The sequence below is a fragment of the Epinephelus fuscoguttatus genome, linkage group LG7 (assembly GCF_011397635.1).
Source record: "Epinephelus fuscoguttatus linkage group LG7, E.fuscoguttatus.final_Chr_v1".
NCBI classification, from domain to species: Eukaryota; Metazoa; Chordata; class Actinopteri; order Perciformes; family Serranidae; genus Epinephelus; species Epinephelus fuscoguttatus.
Window position 1 is genome coordinate 40,142,960 of NC_064758.1, and position 22,332 is coordinate 40,165,291.

Here is a 22,332-nt window from a genome sequence, read left to right on the forward strand (position 1 = left end):
CCACATTGTTGTTATGCTTTCCCTTTATGGTATTTAATTATCATTATCATTCATTCACAACTAAAAAAAATACAAATATAAAATATGAGACGGTGAGTTTATTGTTTTTGAAAACAAAGATTTATCTACATACATGATTACAAATGAACATGGACACAATGACACAAGGAAGAATTACAGACCTTTGCAATAAAGACAATGTAATGATGAGACTGTTTCATAATTTTTACAAGAAGTACACTTGCAATTACCATGGGTGCCATTAACTGAACGCTTTTCACGGAATTACTATGAAACATATTTACTTGTGTTAAACTTCATCTGCAGTTTGTGCCACAGGCACACAGCCAGATTGCTGGAGTTGTTATCTGAGCTGAGCAGGACTATCTTCATTGTCATGAAGGCAAACTAGAGGGTTGACAGCACTGTTCAGACACACAAGGTCACAACTTATCTGGTGAGCAATGAGGGCTTCATGAAACCATTTTTGGCATATCTTCTTTTTTGACAGAGTTCTTGATTTTATTTAGAATTCTTAGCATTATTGTTTTTAAATCACTATTCCTTTTCAGTTATGACATACACAGTATAATGTTTATCATGTTACTGTTAAACATGTTCATCTTGTGTTAATCTCCATCTGCAATTTGTGCCATGGACACACCGCCAGAGTTTGTTGGAGGTGAACGGCTGAACATCTGACAAGCTTGCTGGAGCAGCTGTCTGAGCTGAGCAGGAATATCTTCATTACCATGGAGGTAAACCAGAGGGTTGAGAGCACTGTTCAGACACACAAGGCCACGGCTTATCTGATGAGTAATGTAGACTCCATTGGACCATTCAGCACATATCTTCTGGTTGGACAGAACTCTTGACCAGAGGTTGAGGTTCTTGAAAACATGATAAGGGATGTAACAAACAGAGAAGAGAAGAATCAAGATGAACAACAACTTCAGACTTCTCTGTTTCAGTACCTTGTCAGTGGTATTTGTGCCGCAGAGAACAACAATCACATGTCCATAGCAGCCCAGTGTGATGAGGAATGGGATGCAAAACCCAGTGAATGTCCATCCAAGGGTGTAGTTCAGGTAACTCTCAACATAGATGTTATCTGTTGTATCGAAACATTTCTCAGTGTTGTTTCCATGTGACTTGCTGTATCTTTTAATGTAGAACATGTCTGGAAGGCTTTGAACACTCACCAACAGCCAAACCATGACTGAGATGATCACAGAGTGGGTGACAGTTATTCTTCCCATCACTCTCACTGGATGGACAATGGCCAGGTACCTGTACACACTTATACAAGTGAGGAACCCGATGCTGCCATAGAGATTCAGGTTGAAGCAGAATCTTGTGATCTTGCAGAATGCGTCTCCAAAGATCCATTTACTCTTCATAAAGTAGTACACCACCAAAAATGGGAGAGTGAGCAGGTACAAAATATCAGCAAGTCCAAGGTTGAGAACAAAAACATTGATGATTTTTAGCTTCTTCCAGTTGTGCAGCAAAGACTTCAGTCCCCATCCGTTAGCTACCAGACCAACGATGAAGACTACGATGTAAACAGGAGGCAGAAATCTGCCTGTAAAGTCGAAGCTGACATGAGGACAAAAGGATTTGTTCATTTTGTGTCTGTAAATAGGTTAGTACAGATGCTCTCCTCTGTCGCTGACGTGTTTTATGAGAAGTGGAAAAAAAACACAACCTACTATGTGGTCAAAGAACAGGACTTCCTGTTGACTGAAGACTGTGTGACGCCATGCTTTCCTAAATGTAGATTATCATATTTGACATGTAGGTGTTTGGGGACTGCAGGAATACTTTGTCATTCACACAAATGGGAAGGTAAGGGTCTCCCTCTGATGGTCGAGTTCCTTTTTCAGAGAGAAAACACTTGCAAAGGCTTTCTGAATAATCATTAGAACTTATCAGGACTTACAAATTCATTCATTCATTCATTTTCTGTAACTGCTTCTCCTGGTAACCTGGTACAGAGGCAAGGGGGCTCAAGCCTATCCCAACTGTTACTCGACAGGAGGTGGGTGGAGTGCACTGTGGACAGATCACCAGACTATCCCAAGGCTGACACATAGAGACAGACAAACATTTACACTCACATTCAAAGTGTATGGTGAAGTGTAAGGAAAAAATAAAATAAATACAAAAGGAAACAACCAAAAGGAGACAACAAACCATATGTCCAGGATGACTGAGACAGATTGACTGACTCCAGCAGCCTATATAGCCGAGGAGCAGCAGCACACACGGTATAATTAGTCAATGATGCACTTCCTGCAACTATGCAGGAAGAGGGACAAGAAAAGAGCGATTGACACCTCAAAGAAAACAACAGAAGTGTAGAGTGTGGGATCATCACAAGTCAAAACGAAAAGAAAACAGTTCAGTGTGTATTGCAAAACAAAGTTAGCATACCACAGTAGCACGTCCTCAATGCTTAAACATCTCAGTAGAAAACAACCAGTGTATGGATCAAGTTCGCCAAGCGGATCTGACACAACAAGGCACGTTAACGTCATGTTTAATGCATTAAACTTTCATCAGTGATTGCTAGCTGAGATTCATAAATTCTCTCAGAAACCTGACATGAAACCGCAGATGGACCACAAAAACCAAGCCTGAAACAGCAAATCCGCCTGTAGCAAAAAAAACAAAAAAAAACAGAACCTGATTGCACAAGCAAAACTGGTGCTGCTCAGCACAACGGCCAACTGATGCTTTCCTGCTCTGGGCCTATTGTACTTCTTCCCTAGCAACTCCAGTAACGTCCTCTGGCAACTCACTGTGAGAAATGGATTGCGGTGGTACAGGTATACATTACGGGTGACTTATTTTTTTTGCCTCTTTTCCCTGAGTGATGTCAGAGTTGGCACCGGGCATGGCACTAATAACTGCACTAGCTGGAAAATGTTTAGCCATGTTACCCACATGGTCATCAACTTCATTTCCCAGGATCATCTCAGCCCCTTCAACTGGAAACTTAGGCCGACACCAGCTGACACTTCACTTGTGTATATCGAATTTAACTTCACCAGCAGAGGCAGTTGTTGTTTTCTGCAAATGCAAGCTGACTGATGAGAGGTGAGACAAAGACATGACCTAACAGGGCTTTCTGTTGACACCTCTTTTTAATGTTTGGTCACAGAAATGTGAGTGCAAACCACAGCTAACTCAAACAATATGTGTTTCTCACCCTCAATCTTTACTATATAAAAGGACAGTTGCTCATAGAAGACAATCAGCTGTTCAGATTTTCTTGATTAATGAAAGAGATGAAAATGTCACCGTTTCCCCTTTAATTGTACAACAGGATCCCCCGCCATGCCAAAATAATATTATTGTTTTAATGCCAAAAATAATGCCAAATATCCATTCCAGTGTTTCCCCTATATTAATCCTGCAGCAGCTCACAGCTGTAAGTAAAAGAACGAGGCGTGTCTGTGGTTTGTTCACGTCTGTGATAACAGCAATATAGTCAGGTGTCTGTTATCTAAACTACTGAAGTCAGCTGAACAGATAAAGTGAAGACAACATTGGCAGCAGGCTTGTGGTTACAAACAGGCTGGAGAGTTAACAACATGCTGACATATTAACGGATTTAGTGTTTTTGTGTTTTCAGCCAATCAAGACCAGAGACTATATGGTTAAAACAGATCAGTGTTGCTGCTTTGCGCTCATTGAAGTTTACCAGATGTGTGTTGGCCCTGCTGTGTTTTATTTGGTGTGAGCGCTGCATCTGACTCTGTTTACAAAAATAGACTTCAATGATACGTTGCTTGTCAGCAACTGGTCACATGGTAACTTAGGAGGCAATATGGCCATGTGTGAACAGTGGTTCACTTAGATTTCAAAAAGTAACTGAGAAATATTTGTAGAAGTAACTTATAAATGGAAAAGCCAGGAACATATGCAAGGGTATTATTTGTGACGACAGTTCCGCCTTTAATACGATCCTTCCAAGCACTGTTTCACAAGATGTCCAACCTACGCCTCCATTACAATATCTGTCTATGGATAAGGGACTTCTTAACCAACCGGCCACAGTGAGTTAGGATGTGCCCCCACCACTCCTCCTCAAAGTCAGGTGCAGCACAAGGCTGTATCCTGAGCCCTTTCCTGTACTCTCTCTACACACGACTGCATGCCTACCCACAACCCCAATGTCATTACTAAATTTACAGATGACACAACAGTGGTGGGCCTGATCAGCAGAGGAGACGAGACAGCTCACAGGGAGGAGGTGTAGAGGCTGACAGGATGGTGCGCAGTTAACCTGACCTTGAACACCAGGAAAACACAGGAGATGATCATCGACTTCAGGAGGAAAAAGGATGATCACCAGCCTCTGGAGATAAATGGAAAAGATGTGAAGAGGGTGTAAATCTTCGATTTCCTGGGTACACATATCTCAGAGGACGTCACATGGGCACACAACATGAACTGTCTGCTCAGGAAGGCACAGCAGTGGTTACACTTCCTGAGAGCACTCAGGAAGATCAACCTGTCACAACCGCTGCTGCTGTCCCTCTATCATTGCTCTGTAGAAAGTGTCCTGACTACAGCAGCAGCTCTGCAACTGACAAGAGGGTCAGAGAGTGCAGTGAGTGATAAAAACTGCACAGAAAATAATGAACACACACCTACCTGCCCTGGAGGACATTTTTTACCTCCCGCTGCCTCCAGAAAACAACAAATATCCTGAGCGGACTCATCTCACCCTGCCCACCATAAAACACACACCAGCAGACTGTTGAACAGTTTTTACCCCAAAAACACTGAATGCTGCACTGAAATCACACAGCCAGTAATCTTTAATATTCACACTTGCATCATGTGCAATAACTTTATTCACTTATTTATTTTATGTATAAATAAAATTGTAACTTATTTTATGTTCACGGCATATGTTGGCACTGCTGGTGCGTGCATATGCGTGTGTGCATGCATGTATGTGCAGTGTGCGTGTGTTTAAAGTACAAATGAATTATATTTTATCCCCTCCTTTATTATTTATGTACTACTTTTAAAATGAGTCCTGTTTTATTCTGTGCATTGAATTTCATTGTATTCATTTACAATGACAATAAAAGGAATTGGATTGAACTAAATATTTAAAGAAACTTTCAATTGTTAACTTGGAGAATGGAATTTGGTTTGCGACGACTGGTGGAGTGAGTGTTTAACTGCAATATTTAGTGTATCAGTATGAAAAAAGGATTGAAGTGTCTTGATAGAAAATAGCATTGTCTTTATTTGTGGGTAATTTAAATCAGTGGTCTTTCTTCTCCCCAAAATATGATGAGACATAAAACCAACAGCCTGGGATAGAAGGTGAAAATGTTTGTTTAGTATAGGGCTGTCCCCCAATAGTGGACCAGACGTTAGTCGCCCAGAACGGTCATTAGTCGGCAAGATTTCATTGGTCACTTGTTCACAGAAGAAAAAACAAACAAACAAACAAACAAAAAACAAAACGTGAAACTCTATCAGGAGCTGCGCCTTGTCAACATAAATTACAACTTTTATGACTGGACTGTGTGGGAATTTAATTAAGGACAGACACAGGAAGCGTCCACGCTCAGCAGTCAGACAGAATCAGGTTACAAACCAATCACAGCTGACAGATATCTTTCCCTTCTTCTGTAAATATTCAGTCTGATAAACACGGAAAAGTTGATCAGGTTAGTGCAGGGCTACCCAGAGCTTTACGTCTGTCCCACAGACGATAGGCCTACACACTGATAAACAGCTCCTGAAGATCACCCCTGCTCTCAGGATGCTTTGAACAACAGCAGTGTGGTGACATGAATGCAACTAAAGGGGGGGAGGGGGAGTGTAACATCTAGTGGCTACTGTTATCAAGAATATCTTTTCAAACTACTGTATATATTTGTGAACTGTTTCTTAAAGTGTACAGCTATTTACAGGAACTGAAACAACACACAGCAGTGGCATGAGGGGAACAACCGCAGAATCATAGTGATAAGTGTTAGAATTTAATGGTTCCACTGTTCATCTGCATGATGTGACTGAAAGTTTCCAGCCACACACGTGGGCATGAGCCAGTGGTTGTGAAACATACGACATATGAAACAACTGATGCCAATCAGCCAATACAAACATACGCTTGTGCTCTGCCTGAACTGACACTATGCCTCATTAAGTCTGTTATTTACTTTTATCCTGTCATTTTCAAGGATATCTGCAGAACTGTTTCAGAGATGGAATTTTCTTAGCAAGTATACAGTTGATGCATACTTGTCAAGTCAATTAAGAAATAACAATTTCAATCCTGTATACAGTGTATGAAGAAGACACTTATATTTCTCTAACAAGTTCCTGATTTAATGAATAGAAACCATACAAGCAACTGGGCCCACCCCCTAACACATGATCTGATCCTCATCACAACACAAACCTGTTCTGAAAGAAAACAATGACACATCAAGAGTTTATCTGAATTTCCCCTTTATTTGCAACATCTGTCAGCATGTGTTAACCACATTATGACTTACAAAAAGATAAAAAGTAACTGTACAGGAAACTTGTTCTTCAGGCAAAGAAAGCAATGTGTGACAGAATGACTGACAGTTTCAATCACACTGCAGTTAATTCACTCCACCAGCTGTGATGGACAGCTGCATGCTGTTTGAGCTACTTGTCATTTGACAGTTTAGGTTGAAATCACAATTCGTGTTAAGCTTCATCTGCAGTTTGTGCCACAGGCACACTGCCGGAGTTTGAAAAAAACACACGACTGAACGTCTGATGAGCTTGCTGGAGCAGCTGTCTAGTACTAGCAAGAAAATTCTCATTTCCATGGAGGTAAACCAGAGGGTTGAGAGCACTGTTCAGACACACAAGGCCACGGCTTATCTGATGAGCGATGTAGACTCCATTGGACCATTCATGACATATTTTCTGTTTGGACAGTATTCTTGACCAGAGGTTGAGGTTCTTTAAAACATGATAGGGGATGTAACAAACAGAGAAGAGAAGAATCAAGATGAACAACAACTTCAAGCATCTCTGTTTCAGTACCTTGTCAGTGGTATTTGTGCGGCAGAGAACAACAATCACATGTCCATAGCAGCCCAGTGTGATGAGGAATGGGATACAAAACCCAGTGAATGTCCATCCAAGGCTGTATTTCAGGTAACTCTCAACATAGATGTTACTGGTGGTTTCAAAACATTTCCCAAGCTTGTTTCCATATGTTTTGGTGTAGAACACGTCCGGGAGACTCTGAATGCTCACCAAGACCCAAACCATGACTGAGATGATCACAGAGTGGGTGACAGTTATTCTTCCCATCACTCTCATTGGATGGACAATGGCCAGGTACCTGTACACACTTATACAAGTGAGGAACCCGATGCTGCCATAGAGATTCAGGTTGAAGCAGAATCTTGTTATCTTGCAGAATGCGTCTCCAAAGATCCATTTACTCTTCATAAAGTAGTACACCACCAAAAATGGGAGAGTGAGCAGGTACAAAATATCAGCAAGTCCAAGGTTGAGAACAAAAACATTGACGTTACCCAGTTTCTTCCATTTCTGTAGCAAAGACTTCAGTCCCCATCCGTTAGCTACCAGACCAACGATGAAGACTATGATGTAAACAGGAGGCAGAAATCTGCCTACAAAGTCAAAGCTGATACGAGGACAAGAGGATTTGTTCATTCTGTCTTCTGTAAATAGGCTAGTATAGATCCTCTCCTCTGTCGCTGACCTGTTTTATGAGAAGTGAAAGAAAACACAACCTACTATGTGTTATGTGTTCAAACAGGATTTCCTGTGTGACACCACCCTATCTCATATGTAGATATGAGATCACAATAAAATCCTTGTGCATCATCTCTGCGTATGTGCCTTGACCATTTGTTTGCTTGTGTACACCCACTGCTCATTATTCTATCAGTTGAGAAGCACTATATATAAGTTCTAACATGTCATGGGTGAACAGTCAATGTCCCCATGATCTACTAAGGTGTAAAACAACACCCCACAATAGGCTCCTTGTGTGACAGAAATAGTTTTAGCACACAAAGTACAGGTGCATATAATTATTCGTGACATGTAGGTGTTTGGGTGCTGCAGGAGTGCTTCATCATTCACACAAACGGGAAGGCAAGAGTCTCCCTCTGATGATCGAGTTCCTTCTACAAAGAGAAAACACTCACCAAGCCTTTCTGAACAACCATCATAACATATCATTATAACATCAGGACTTACAAATTCATTAATTCAACTACACCCTGCAAACCTGTACCTTGGCACCGGGTTGCAGGGGGGCTGGAGCCTATCCCAGCTGACATTGGGTGAGAGGCAGGCGAGGTAAACCCTGGACAGGTCACCAGACTATCACAGGGCTGACACAACCATTCACACTCACATTCACACCTACAGGGAATTAGAATCACCAATTAACCTGTGGGAGGCAGCCGGAGACCTCAGAGAAACCCACACACACAAAGAGAACAGCCAGTGGATTCAAACACTAAACCCTCTTGCTGTGACGCAACAGTGCTAACCACTTAACCACTGTGCAGCCAATTATAGAATCTGTGAAATTTTAGGAACTCTCTTCTTTTGCCTTTGGACGTTTTCCTCCTACGCACCTGTCACACCTGCATGAGCCTCCACATTCTAGTGAAATTAAACTGAAAACTCATCGAAACATTTTTTTTTAAACATGTGAAAACAAGTCTCGACATGGGCTATGTAAAATAGGAGCACTAAATTCTAATATGAGGATTGTGTCTTGTGTGTGCAGTGCAGTGATAATATTTAGGACTGAGTTCGAGTCACTTGGTCAGGCTACGTGGTAGCTAATTAAGAAAAAAAACATTTTCCTTAATAATATTTACATTTAATTGAAAAAGCACTAAAATCTGATATGAGGACATGTGTCCAGTGCAGTACTATCTAGTACTGCTTTTGAGGAACACAAAACCAAAACAAAACAAAGTTTGAGTTTGAGTCACTGGCTCACATTTAGGGATGGGTGTTGTTTAGATTTTAACAATACTTCTACTCTTACCAATGCTGTTTATTGATCTGGTACTTTAGCATTACTCTTATTGGTTCTTTTGGGGATTTACTTTAGACAAAGAAACGAAACTAAACAAGAACATAATTAACATTGCTTTCTGTACACTATATAAATTAACATTCTGCTACAGCATTGTTCAGAATTTAATTTCAATTTTCAATTTAAAGCAAAAAATCACCAATCATAATTTGCCTCAGAGGGGCTTCACAGCATGACATCCCTCTCCTAAGCAAAAATAACAGGGGACTTTTGCCATGGATTAGCAGTCTGCTTTCAAACATTATCACTCAAGACAAGCCATCATCAGTTCAAGACACATCTTAAAAAAGGAAGCCCTATGTAATGGAAATGCATTGCTGTGCTGAGCTAATGGCCCAAACCAAACCAAGCCAGCCAACCCATGACTGTAGAAAAGGGGTTACAGAACAGTGATAGAGCTGGCTTAAACCTTAAACGCTTCAATACATACATGTTTTAAAAATGTGCAGGAGAGTTAAAAGGCTGAAGACTTGTGCAGACTTTGTAAAACATATTGTGCAGAGCTGTTTTTAAGCTGTTTGGGGACGTCAAACTAAGTCTCAGATCTATATAAGCCAACCGCAAAGACAACAGTCAGAGTCACTGCTCTGTGAGGCTGCAGTGCTCATTATAAAGCAAAACCACATTGTTAGACCGATAAGAGTCAAGGCCCCAAGTTGGTTTTTGATGCTTAGCAGTTGTGGTCAGGTTAATGTAAAAACTCCCCAGGGGGTGGTGTCAAAGTCAAAGTTTTAGCTTATCTGTATTAAAGGTTTATCATAATATGAGCACAGAAGTGAAAGAGGTGTGTGGCAGTGCAACATAGTTTTCTTTGTGTGTGTGTGTTTTGTTGGTGGGGGTGGTGCAAGCAGAAAGGTCATCACATAGTTTTAGGTGAGTGAAAGTGTAAAAAACTGAAGTTAAATAATGATGGCTGATACTGGAGTTTAGTGTGAGGTGGCTGCTCTGCAGGTGAGCTGAACTGACACTAACCAGACAGGAGAGTGAATATATTCCTCAAGTTTTAAGATCAGTTGTATTGGAAAAATAAGCTAGTAATACTGTTGAGTGTCAGGCTGCTTTCAGACCTAGAGTCGTCTCCTTTGGTGTGAATCAGGGACTAATGTTGTTACAAAGTTGTATAATTGCCTAGAGTTGGTTTGTGTTCTCACGGCAGCATTTACAAGCGGACCAGATCAAATGCCTTGTGTGAGAAAGCTGCTCTTGATTGGAATTTCCATGTGGGAAAAATTAAAAAAATACCTTTGTGGTCTTTCTGCCTGTGGCTGGTACACTGAATAAATTTTGGACCAAAATATTATTCAACTGGCTGTAATGCTGCACAAGACATTTAGACATAGATCTATGCATATAGTATGCTTGTGTTCTTTTTCTTGTGTTCTGTATTAAAGGTCCAGTGTGTAGGATTTAGAGGGATATATTGACAGAAATGGCATGTAATATAATAGTGTATAATTATATAATATAATATAATTATAATTTAGTGTATAATCGCCTGAAAATAACAATACTTGTGTTTACATTACCTTAGAATGAGCTGTTTACATCTACGTTTACATCAGGTCCTTGTCTGATCACCATGTTGCACCACCATTTTTCTGCAGTAGCCCAGAACGGAAAAACCAAACACTGACTCTAGATAGGGCCATAAGCACATGAAATATATATACACTGAGGACAATATTTGAACTCATCACACACCAACATCAACATATCACAACAATAACTTGTGCACTCCCTCCTAATCACAACAGTTACAAACCTCCAATTTCTTCTTTTGATTGAGTTCAGTGCTTTCTAACTCAGGACACCACACAGCATTTAAATGCCCCCCAGTAATTAAATGAAAGTCCGATAATTCAAACTGTACAGTATTTACTTATCAGAGCATAAAAGAAATTATTAAACACATTAATGTTAATAAAATGAAAGAATAATAATACAATTACATTTATAATTTTTATCATTACTAGTTATAACATTTTTCATTCCTTCTGTACTGCACAGCACAAATATAAACTTAATACAGATGTGGAAATTAATATATTCAGTCTTACGTGAACCATGATACTATTATTCTTCTGTTAAACTTCCTCTGTGATTTGTGCCATGGGCACACTGCTGGAGTTTGTTGGAGGTGGCTGGCTGAACATCTGACGAGCTTGTTGGAGCAGCTGTCTGAACTGAGCGGGAATATCATCATTTCCATGGAGGTAAACCAGAGGGTTGAGAGCACTGTTCAGACACACAAGACCTCGGCTTATCTGATGAGCAATGTAGACTCCACTGGACCATTCAGGGCAAAGACCTTGACTTGTCAAAACTCTTGCCATAAGGTTGAAATTCTTGAATGCATGATAGGGGATGTAACAAACAGAGAAGAGAAGAATCAAGATGAGCAATAACTTGTAACTTCTCTGTTTCAGTACCTTGTCAGTGGTATTTGTGCGGCAGAGAACAACAATCACATGTCCATAGCAGCCCAGGGTGATGAGGAATGGGATACAAAAGCCAGTGAGCATCCATCCAAGGCTGTATTTCAGGTAACTCTCAACATAGAAGTTATTGGTGGTATCGTAACATTTGCCAGTGTTGTTTCCAAATGTTTTGCTGTAGAGCATGTCCGGGAGACTTTGAATGCTCACGAAAAGCCAAACCATGACTGAGATCCCCACAGAATGAGTCAGAGTTAATCTTCCCATCACTCTTATTGGATGGACAACAGCCAGGTACCTGTACACACTTATACAAGTAAGGAACCCGATGCTGCCATAGAGATTCAGGTTGAAGCAGAATCTTGTTATCTTGCAAAATGCATCTCCAAAGATCCATTGCCTTCCCATAAAGTAGTACACCATCAAAAACGGGAGAGTGAGCAGGTACAAAATATCAGCAAGTCCAAGGTTGAGAACAAAAACATTGATGATTTTTAGCTTCTTCCAGTTGTGCAGCAAAGACTTCAGTCCCCATCCGTTAGCTACCAGACCAACAATGAAGACTAAGATGTAAACAGGAGGCAGAAATCTGCCTGTAAAGTCAAAGTTGACACGAGGACAAGAGGTGTTCTTCATTCTGTCGCCAAAAAAGCAGCAAATACTGTAAAACAAGTATGCTACAGTGCGTAGAATGGTTGAAGTAAATGAGACAGTGTACCTTTAAAGATTGCTTCCTGTTGAACATTATTCTTAGAATCGTATCATTGTGGTATTAAACTGAAAATGTACGTGATCTCTGAGGCGAGTAGATGCAATGATAAAATGGTATCTTAAAGTTAAATGAGGTTGTAGAACCATAAAAGGCTCAAATAAAGCGCAACCATGCAAAGTATCTATAGCTGATATCACCGGATGCATTTATTCATATTTGAAATAACGTCTCAGGAACCGACTCTTTATAACATTTAAATTTTCTGGTTGTGTATGTTCAACAGCCACAGATGTCTCGTCAGAGACATTAAATTGTTTTAGGGGAAAAACTGGCATGGCAATTTTTACAGCGGTCCTTTAACCACTCACCTTAAGATATGTGAGTGAAAATAGGTTCTATGTGTACCCATGAACAGACATACCCACTCTTTAGTAGTCCCATGCAGATATGGGCAAAAACCATGCAGCTTTTTGCACACATTACAGATGTTATTTTCATTTATTGTATTTGAATACTCCTGCAAACGGGGTTCCCTAAACATTCTTTGAATTACATAAATTGGGTATGACTGGAAAGCTAAGACTCTTGTGGATTCAATAAGCCCAATTTCATTCATGTGTGATGATGTTCGTCCCCAATGAACTTGACATTACTATAAAATGCCCCCCAGTGACCTCTGGGATCATAAACTAGAGACATCGGGTGGGCATTAACAGGATGTATGGCTGTCATAGGTATGTTGACTTTTTTTTGGGGGGGGGGGGCAGAAGTAGAATGCTTCAATTTAGCACCAAATCTGTGTAACAAATGACAGCAACTCTTGCAACAACTTAGGAGTGATAACTGAGCATGGGAATGGTCATGCCATGATATCGGCATTTGTTGCTCCATATTAACTTTCTACTTTTGGAACTGGACCATTAATTCGAAATGCACACTGTTCAGTTATTCAGAGCTCCACACTCTAGGAATGCAGAGCGTACTCCGGGCACAGACAGAGCACGAATGCCACACACAGTGAAAGTGAACCTTAACACGTGTCTTATTTCAGTTCTGTCCATCATTTACTACTACTACTACTACTACTACTTTAGATGAAACTGGCTGCACTCCCATGAAAACCATTCCAAACCACTCCATTGATCTGGTCTGATCTGACAACAAACTGACTGACCAATCAATTCTCCACTCTTTGACTCAAACTCATGAAGAGTTTGCTGCGTTCATAGATCCACAAAAACCACAGAAGTGAGAGAGGGGACACAGAATGATCAAGCTGTTATATTAGTGCTTTTACGTCACTGAGACCACAACCCTTCTGTGCTTTATATCCTACATTTTATTTAAAAAAATAATATATATATATACAAATTAAAAAATAGTTTTGCTGGACTGATAGCTGCACCACTAGTCCAGTCTGGTCAATGATTTGCACTCTGAAGTGTAATTTTGCAGAGGCACTGAGTATTGTTAGATGGATAAAAATCAAGGTTCCAACTTTGTTTTTAAGGTGTAAGAGTTGTGAAGAAGTTAATTTAAAAATTGTCCAGAAGGTGGAGTCAAAGTCAAGGTTTTAGCTGATCTATATCAAAGGGTTTGCCACATTCTGAGCACAAAAGTCAAGTGTTTGTGTGTGGCAGTGCAACATAGTTTTTCTTTGTGTGTGTCTGTGGATTTTTCTAAATTTAATTTGTGAGGGTTGTGCAAGCAGAAAAGTCATCATTTGTAGTTTTGGATGTGCAAAAATGTGAAAAATGACCTGATGCAGGGGTGATGAAAGCAGCAGTTAATTAGAAGAATCTGAAAAAAGGTAACCCAGGTGAACCAGTGGACAGATTAAACACACACCTACCCCTGACTATACTTATTTCGAGCAGTAATTTGACTTAAATGCTATATCTATAGAAAGGATGTCCCAATCAAGTTTTTTTGCCCCCGATCATAATTTATAAATTACTCTGGCTTTTTACGTGCGGGGCTTATGTTGAGCTTGCAGTGGCATGGTGAGTGTGATTGTTGTCACTGTCTGTCCCTCTCGTCTCTTCCCCGAGCAGCGTCACACATGACAAACAAGCTGTTTCTCACACAAGGCTGAAATAAAATGAGTCCTCATTTTTGCTAATAACAAAAATAAACAGTCTCGTTCGCATTTTGCTATTGTTTATGGCGTGGTTCGCTGTGGACGGGCACAGCTCAGCAGAGTGGAGGTGAGACAGGTAGCGGGAAGTTGGGGAGTTGATGACGGCTGCACTCATTGTGTTGCTGTGCATAAAAGTTTCGCAAGTAAAAATAACACCAACTGATGTATAATAAAGGATCAGATCGGGCTCTATAAGCTCAATTATCCGATCCTGATAGATTAAAAAATGCCTTGATCGGCCCCGATACCAAAATCGATCGTGACACCCCAATCTTTAGTAAGCTAATATTCCCAAATTGACAATTCACATTCTGATGTAAGCAGGCGAAATCCCTAGTCCAGCTTGGTCTAGATTGTGCACTGTAACTGTTCACTATAATTCTTGGTGCAATACAGACCGACAGGCATTGTGAACAGTCGTCGGGATTTTGCAGCAATGGAAAACAACTGTAACATCATCATTAAGAGAAAGAAGGAACTAATAATAATCCTGTGTGATACAGTGACTCACAAAGCTACTCATACCACTTTCGGTGTCATTTTCATCATCATTTTCTGTGTAACAGAGAAATGACTGTATTTGAATTTCTTGTAAATGCACCTTTTAAATGGAAGCAAAAATCCTGACTGAATGCCAGCCCTATAAATTCCTCTTCTGAAACAGTAACTTACACAAATTGTAAATACCTAATTTACCAAATGTCAATTCTGAACTAAAGAGCCCACACTGTGAAACTCACTCTGCAACTTACAAAACAATGTCTTTCGAAATAAAATAACACAATGCAGGCCTGAGTCGTGGCTTTAAGAGGCTGCGTCACCTGCTGGTGTGAGCTACTAAAATAAACACATGTTCAATATTGTTTGGTACTCACAAATCCATGGCATGTCACCTGGAGCACAGGCACAGAGGAAGGATGCAGAATGGGAGAGGATGGTGAAAGTTCAGACTGAAGCTGCAGCAGGTGGGAGACATCAACTCCTCACAGGGTCCACTGAGTTTCATGGTCTTCCCTGTGCACAGATGTCTTCTCAGTTACTTAAATCAGCCAAAACCTAGTGTGCTACCTCACACCAAGTTAGTTATATTTTGATCTTAGCTAACAGTTGTATATGCTAAACTGTGCAATAAATATACTTCCATCAGTCAATAGCATGAAATTAATTTCCCCACTGTGGGACGAATAAAATACTATCTTGTCTCATCTTAAAACACCAGTGGTGGAATGTAAGTACATTTACTCAAGAACTGTGATGAAGTAACATATTGAGGTACTTGTGCTTCACTTGAGTATTTCCATTTTATGCTACTTTATACTTCTATACACTTAAATTTGGATGCAACTATGGAACCTTTAACCTCTACATTTATCTCAAAGCTTTAGTTACTTTGCAGGTTTGGATTTTTAATACAATAAATAGGATAAATACTGACGAATAAACTATATACACTCATTGGCCACTTTATTAGGTACACTTGTTCAACTGCTTGTTTACGCAAATAGCTAATCAGCCAATCACATGGCAGCAACTCAATGCATTTAGGCATAAAGACATGGTCAAGACGACGTGCTGAAGTTCAAACTGAGCATCAGAATGGAGAAAAAAGGCGACTGAAGTGACTTTGAACGTGGCATGGTTGTTGGTACCAGACGGGCTGGTCTGAGTATTTCAGAAACTGCTCATCTACTGGGATTTTCACATACAACCATCTCTAGGGTTTACAGAAGAGGGTCCCAAAAAGAGAAAATATCCAGTGAACCAAAATGCCTTGTTGATGCCAGAGGTCAGAGGAGAATGGCCAGACTAGTACAAAATGATAGAAAGGCAACAGGAACTCAAATAAGCACTGGTTACAACCAAGGTCTGCAGAAGACCATCTCTGAAGCAACAACACCTTGTCCAACCTTGAAGCAGATGGGCTACAGCAGCAGAAGACCACACCAGGTGCCACTCCTGTCAGCTAACAACAGGAAACTGAGGCTACAGTTCACACAGGCTCACCAAAACTGGACAATAGAAGATTGGAAAAACGTTGCCTGGTCTGATGAGTCTGGATTTCTGCTGCCACATTCAGATGGTAGGGTCAGAATTTGGTGTAAACAACATGAAAGCATGGATGTATGTATCATGTATCAACGCTTCAGGCTGCTGCTGGTGGTGTAATGGTGTGGGGGAGATTTTCTTAGTACCAACTGAGCATGGTTTAAACACCACAGCCTACCTGAGTATTGTTGCTGACCGTGTCCATCCCTTTATGACCACAGTGTACCCATCTTCTGATGGCTACTTCCAGCAGGATAACGCACCATGTCACAAAGCTCACATCATCTCAAACTGGTTTCTTGAACATGATAATGAGTTCACTGTACTCCAATGGCCTCCACAGTCACCAGATCTCAGTCCAATAGAGCAACTTTGGGATGTGGTGGAACGGGAGATTCTCATCATGGATGTGCAGCCGACAAATCTGCAGCAACTGTATGATGTCATCATGTCAATATGGACCAACATCTCTGAGGAATGTTTCCAGCACCTTGTAGAATCTATGACACCAAGAATTAAGGCAGGTCTGAAGGCAAAAGGGGTCCAACCAGGTACTAACAAGGTGTACCTAATAAAGTGGTGAGTGTAGATATATATAATTAATATCGCCAACATCACAGTGATGTGCACAGGCATCAATAGTTAAAATACAGTGCGAGTGTGAAATGGGCTATTCTGCATAATGAGTACATTTACATTTGGTACCTTAAAACTAGGTTTATCTTTATGATACTAATACATTTGTACTCATAGCTGAGTATTTAACATTCTAGTACTACTATTTTTACTGAAATACTGCCTAACACCCAGTAGCATAGGTTGCTAACGTTACCACACTGAGAGCTAAGCTAATGTCGCTAGCATGCTAACGCGCTAATCGCGATTAGCATCAGTTTTACAAACCAAATGGAATTGGTAACGTTACGGTATTAAAATTTATTTTACCTTCTGTGAATTGAAATAAGTCATCAGTCACTTCTTGGTATATTGAGAATTTGCCGAGTTTACCGACAGCAACCATGTTAACATTGCTAGCATTATGATTAGCCGATTTCCATAGTTACCACAAATCAGAACACTGGCGGTTTGACCCTCTGACCTCTAAAACCCGCCCTCTCTCTTACACAGACAGGTCACAGGTGATTCGGTTTTAAGTTTAAAATTATTCAGAAGCTTTAATTAAGTAACACTACTAATACCACATCTTAGAAACACAACAAATTTAATCTAAAGTAAAAACGTAAAACAGTACTAGTTAACGCAGAATGTTCAGTATGTATGATATGATTGGATTATAATTATTGATGTATTAACATGTACATCATGTTGTCCCCAGGATCTGCTCAGAGTTTTGTGAAACTGACTTCTCTTAATATGCAGGGTACGGAATGAGATGCTAAGCATATTTAGAAAGTTTGAGATTAGTGCTGTGGGCGGCCATTTTATTTGTAAAAACATTGTAAATTATGCATTAGGAATTACACTGTGTCTCAAATCACATACTTCTGTTAGTACACTTGTATGTAGTACACTATATGCACCATGTAATTATTGGCGTAGTGTGCAAATTTCGACAGGGTAGTGTTGTCTAAAACCAAACACAGCCGTTGTGCACTTACCAGAAATGACGACTGCAAATTAGCCTGTTAGCAAACTAGCATTAGCATCTGCGTTATCGTTCGCGGTACCAAATCATTATAGACTGCTAAACTAACCCAGTGAACATACTGCTGGCTTACACCGTAGAAGTATACTTATAGTGATGCTTACTGCAAAAAACACATGTATTTGTACAATGCAGCGTTCACGTTCGCACAGTCCTCAGCCGCCATTTCCGGTTTGAAAAGTGGTCCCTCCTCTTCTGCCACGTAGCCAAGATGGCGACCATTGAGGCCGGGAAGCGTCCATAGTTCCACACTCAACTTCTTGACCGTTTTAAGGTGCACCATGCAGGTACTCATAGTGCACTGCATTTTTCCATACTTATGCACTCAAAATATTAAGTGTAAGTACAGAAGTACACGATCTGAGACACAGCATTAGTTTCCACTTGTACAGCATGCAGTCAAGGCTTTGACAACAGATGAGAAGGCCTACCAGCATTGTGTATGAGAGCATCATTACATTTTACCATTTAAATTTGAAAATTTACGACAATAAAAGACCATTGCTAAAGTAATTAAAGTAAACTTTATTGTCCCCCAAGGGAAATTTGTCTTGGGCACAGTGCTACATTTCATTAGTCGATTGCTAAAAGTAGCAACCGATTTTTTTTTTTTACTTCGGGAGTTAATATAAACAGAGTTAGCTCACTTTAATATTATATCCCCACAATGTAATGCAATCCAGTACAAATGCTGTGCAATATTTCCTACGTTTGTGAGGCCTACATTCAGTTTTTGTTGAGACTGTGTTGCCCTTCTCGTAACTTTAGAGGCTCTTAGTGGTGTTGTGTTGGTAAGAATAGAAATATATACATTTATATAAATAAACATGCATGTATGTATGAAAATCAATACAATTACCTCCACCTCAGCTGCAGCATTTACTTGTTTTAATTATCCTTTATTTGGCCAGGGAGGTCCCACTGAGATCTCAGAACTCCTTTCAGGGAGTCAAGATGGCCGCATATCAGCCGTGTCACATAAAAGCAATTTTATACTGAGACACAGGTACACTCATCTGTTACACAGGCCACACTTTTGTCAAACAGCTGATTATTAGATCATCATGCTACACCATTAGGTTGAGCAAGTCACACGGCTGACAGTGGTGAGATAATCATGACATCATTGCATTGTGCATAAAACAATTTTGGGGCCCTCAGCAAATCAAGACCTTTAAACCAAAAAGTGTCAGGAGCTACAGCCAATCACATCAGACAACAGACACTACATATTCCACCACACTTCAGTTTAACACACATTTTTTAGTTCACCATATTCAAAAAATCTTAAAATACATAGGAAAATAGCAAAAATTAAGACATCTGCTCCAAATGAACATCACAAACAACTTGCGCTACATCGCCAATAAATAAAGGTACATTAAAAGTACTCTCTGGATGTTTACTTTATTGCAAAAAAAAAGAAGGAAAAAAAAGAATTGAAAAGAGAAACTGTTTAGGTAGCACATTTAACATAATCATCAATCATCATCTGATAACGATGCCAGGTTAGTAATTTTCTGTTAAAAAACTGTAATGTTCCAGTTTTTTTAATGGCCCCCATCACTCACAGGTCCTTCGAATCGTCCAGACTTGTCTATAGCTGTGTCTCAATTCAGGGGTTGCAGCCTTCAAAGGCTGTATTTGAACCCCGGTTGTGTCACATCGACGCGACCAAGGCTGTCCCATTTCAAAGGCTCCTTCAAATACAGCTGAGAAATGCAGCCTTCTTTCCTAGAATTTGAAGGATGCAACGGATGAATCCTTTGTGGCCTGGCCTATCCCAAGATGCATTGGGCACCACTAATGATTATATATTAAGTCAACTAACAATTGTTAACTAGCTAGCATTTAACTGTTGTTTACATTACTATTAGCTAGTTTACCTAAAACGGTCCATCAGCCTGAAATATATCAAACGGCAGTGTCTCTGGCAGTGAATCATCTCCTCAAGTATTAAGTAAAGAAAATGTATAAAATAACAATCTCTGGGTCCATGATTTAGGGCTAACTAACTTACTAACTTACTCCTTCTTTTAATAATAATAATAATAATACATTTTATTTGTTTGGTGCCTTTCAAGGCGCTCAAGGTCGCCTTACAAGTGAATAACAGGAAACATAAGAACAGTACAGTAGCAAATAATAAATATACAAATAACAAACATGCAGAACATAGAAACAGCAAAATAAATGTACAAGTAATAAATATAGAGAACATACAAATAGAGATGGCTAAACGGATGGATAAACTATTTGGATTAAAGGGAGTAGGCAGTTTTGAAGAGGTGTGTCTTGAAGGTATCAACTGAGTCCAGATTACGGATATGTAGTGGGAGAGTGTTCCAAAGTCTGGGAGCTGAGCAGCTAAAAGCACGAGCACCAAAAGAACAGCTGTCAAGAACAGCTGGTCACTAGGTAACAGGAACATCATTAGGTCAGGGTGAGAACAGAGACCAGACCATCCCTTTTTTAGAGACCGTTCTGTCTGACTGATGCGGTCTTCAAAGGACGTGGCTGACGTTGACCGTGGAGGCTGCAGCCCCTGAATTAAGACACAGCGTTTAAATGTAACAAATACAATTAAATCCCTTTCCTCAACAACACAGTAATAGTTTTGTAATTATTAAGAATGTGAATAAATACTCAATCTGAAAACCCTTTTTGAAACAAAAATAAAATTGATCCTAGGATTGACATGTGAATTAAGACTAACTGGAAGTCAGATAATATAAAATTTCGTTTACTCATCAGAGCATGAAAGAAATGGAACACATTCAAATAAATCCATATCATAATAAAGTGATAATGCAGAAACAATGCATAATTCTTCTTTCTAACTGCATAGAATAAATATAAATTTATGTTACTGTTAAACATGTTTGTCTTGTGTTAACCTCCTGTGAGTTGTGCCATGGGCACACAGCCAGAGTTTGTTGGAGGCGGACGGCTGAATCTCTGACGAGCTTGTTGGAGCAGCTGTCTGAACTGAGCAGGAATATCTTCATTTCCAAGGAGGTAAACCAGAGGGTTGAGAGCACTGTTCAGACACACAAGGCCTCGACTTATCTGATAAGCAATGTCTGCCCCTTTTAACCATTTGACAAATATTTTCTGTTTACACAGAACTCTTAACCAGAGGTTGAAGTTCTTTAAAACATGATAGGGGATGTAACAAACAGAGAAGAGAAGAATCAAGATGAACAACAACTTCAGACTTCTCTGTTTCAGTACCATGTCAGTGGTATTTGTGCGGCAGAGAACAACAATCACATGTCCATAGCAGCCCAGGGTGATGAGGAATGGGATACAAAAACCAGTGAGTGTCCGTCCAAGGGTGTAGTTCAGGTAACTCTCAACGTAGGTGTTGGTGGTGGTATCAACACATTTCTCAGTGCTGTTTCCATACGTTTTGGTGTAGAACACGTCTGGGAGGCTTTGAGCGCTCACCAAGACCCAAACCATCGCTGAGATCCCCACAGAACGAGTCAGAGTTAATCTTCCCATCACTTGAACTGGATGGACAACAGCCAGGTACCTGTACACACTTATACAAGTGAGGAACCCGATGCTGCCATAGAGATTCAGGTAGAAGCAGAATCTTGTTACCTTGCAGAATGCGTCTCCAAAGATCCATTTACCCCCCATAAAGTAGTACACCATCAAGAACGGGAGAGTGAGCAGGTACAAAATATCAGCAAGTCCAAGGTTGAGAATGAAAACATTGATGATTTTTAGCTTCTTCCAGTTGTGCAGCAAAGACTTCAGTCCCCATCCGTTAGCTACCAGACCAACGATGAAGACTATGATGTAAACAGGAGGCAGAAATCTGCCTGTAAAGTCAAAGCTGACACAAGAACCAGTTGTATTCTTCATTCTGTCGCCTGAGAAGCAGCAAATACTCTAAAGCAAGTGTGGTGTCTAAAATAGCTGAGGTAACTCAGAACAGTTCCTGTAAAACTTACGTCATTCTTAAAGTCTTATCACGATTTATCAGAATATTGAAATGTGATCTCAGACAGGAATGTGATCATATGACAAGATGACACACAGGCTGCATGTTATCATATTTTTCTTTTAGTATAAAATGCACCTTCATTAACTTAGAACATAGATGAGCATTTAGCAGCTGAAGAGCCCAACATTTTCCTCAGAGGTAGACCAAAACAAAGTGGGAAAGAAATTACAGGACATTCACCCGGAGACACGACTCCAAAT

At 40.1% G+C, this 22,332-nt stretch overlaps 2 protein-coding genes and 1 long non-coding RNA gene across 5 annotated transcripts; 1 reads left to right on the forward strand and 2 right to left on the reverse strand.

The window, feature by feature from the left end:
- Window positions 1–8: 8 nt before the first annotated feature.
- Window positions 9–12,186, reverse strand: LOC125891866 (P2Y purinoceptor 1-like). Of its 3 annotated transcripts, none has more exons than XM_049581433.1 (2): window positions 11,545–12,186; window positions 9–974 (listed from the first exon to the last, which is right to left on the reverse strand). In XM_049581433.1, the coding sequence occupies exons 1-2, from the start codon at window positions 12,184–12,186 to the stop codon at window positions 630–632; spliced, it is 987 nt and encodes a 328-aa protein (XP_049437390.1). In that variant the 3' UTR covers window positions 9–629. The 3 variants fall into 3 exon arrangements, with proteins under 3 accessions (XP_049437390.1, XP_049437392.1, XP_049437391.1); XM_049581435.1 differs by lacking the exon at window positions 11,545–12,186 and adding an exon at window positions 1,203–2,582 and having other exon boundaries at window positions 9–890; XM_049581434.1 differs by lacking the exon at window positions 11,545–12,186 and having other exon boundaries at window positions 666–786; window positions 824–2,582.
- On the forward strand, window positions 952–5,017 carry LOC125891892 (uncharacterized). The gene is made up of 3 exons (XR_007449667.1): window positions 952–1,088; window positions 1,174–1,286; window positions 4,203–5,017. It is a non-coding gene; the product is annotated as an uncharacterized LOC125891892 (long non-coding RNA).
- On the reverse strand, window positions 6,319–21,999 carry LOC125891884 (P2Y purinoceptor 1-like). The gene is made up of 2 exons (XM_049581453.1): window positions 21,349–21,999; window positions 6,319–7,062 (listed from the first exon to the last, which is right to left on the reverse strand). The coding sequence occupies exons 1-2, from the start codon at window positions 21,988–21,990 to the stop codon at window positions 6,718–6,720; spliced, it is 987 nt and encodes a 328-aa protein (XP_049437410.1). The 5' UTR covers window positions 21,991–21,999; the 3' UTR covers window positions 6,319–6,717.
- Between the last annotated feature and the right edge of the window lie 333 nt (window positions 22,000–22,332).

What these genes read in the sequence shown, in the direction of transcription:
- LOC125891866 (XM_049581433.1), bottom strand. Translation starts at nt 12,186, where the DNA reads ATGAAGAACACCTCTTGTCCTCGTGTCAACTTTGACTTTACAGGCAGA. An exon ending in GCACAAATACCACTGACAAG is followed by an intron (nt 975 to 11,544) that starts GTACTGAAACAG and finishes ACCACTGACAAG; the next exon opens with GTACTGAAACAGAGAAGTCT.
- LOC125891884 (XM_049581453.1), bottom strand. Translation starts at nt 21,990, where the DNA reads ATGAAGAATACAACTGGTTCTTGTGTCAGCTTTGACTTTACAGGCAGA. An exon ending in GCACAAATACCACTGACATG is followed by an intron (nt 7,063 to 21,348) that starts GTACTGAAACAG and finishes ACCACTGACAAG; the next exon opens with GTACTGAAACAGAGATGCTT.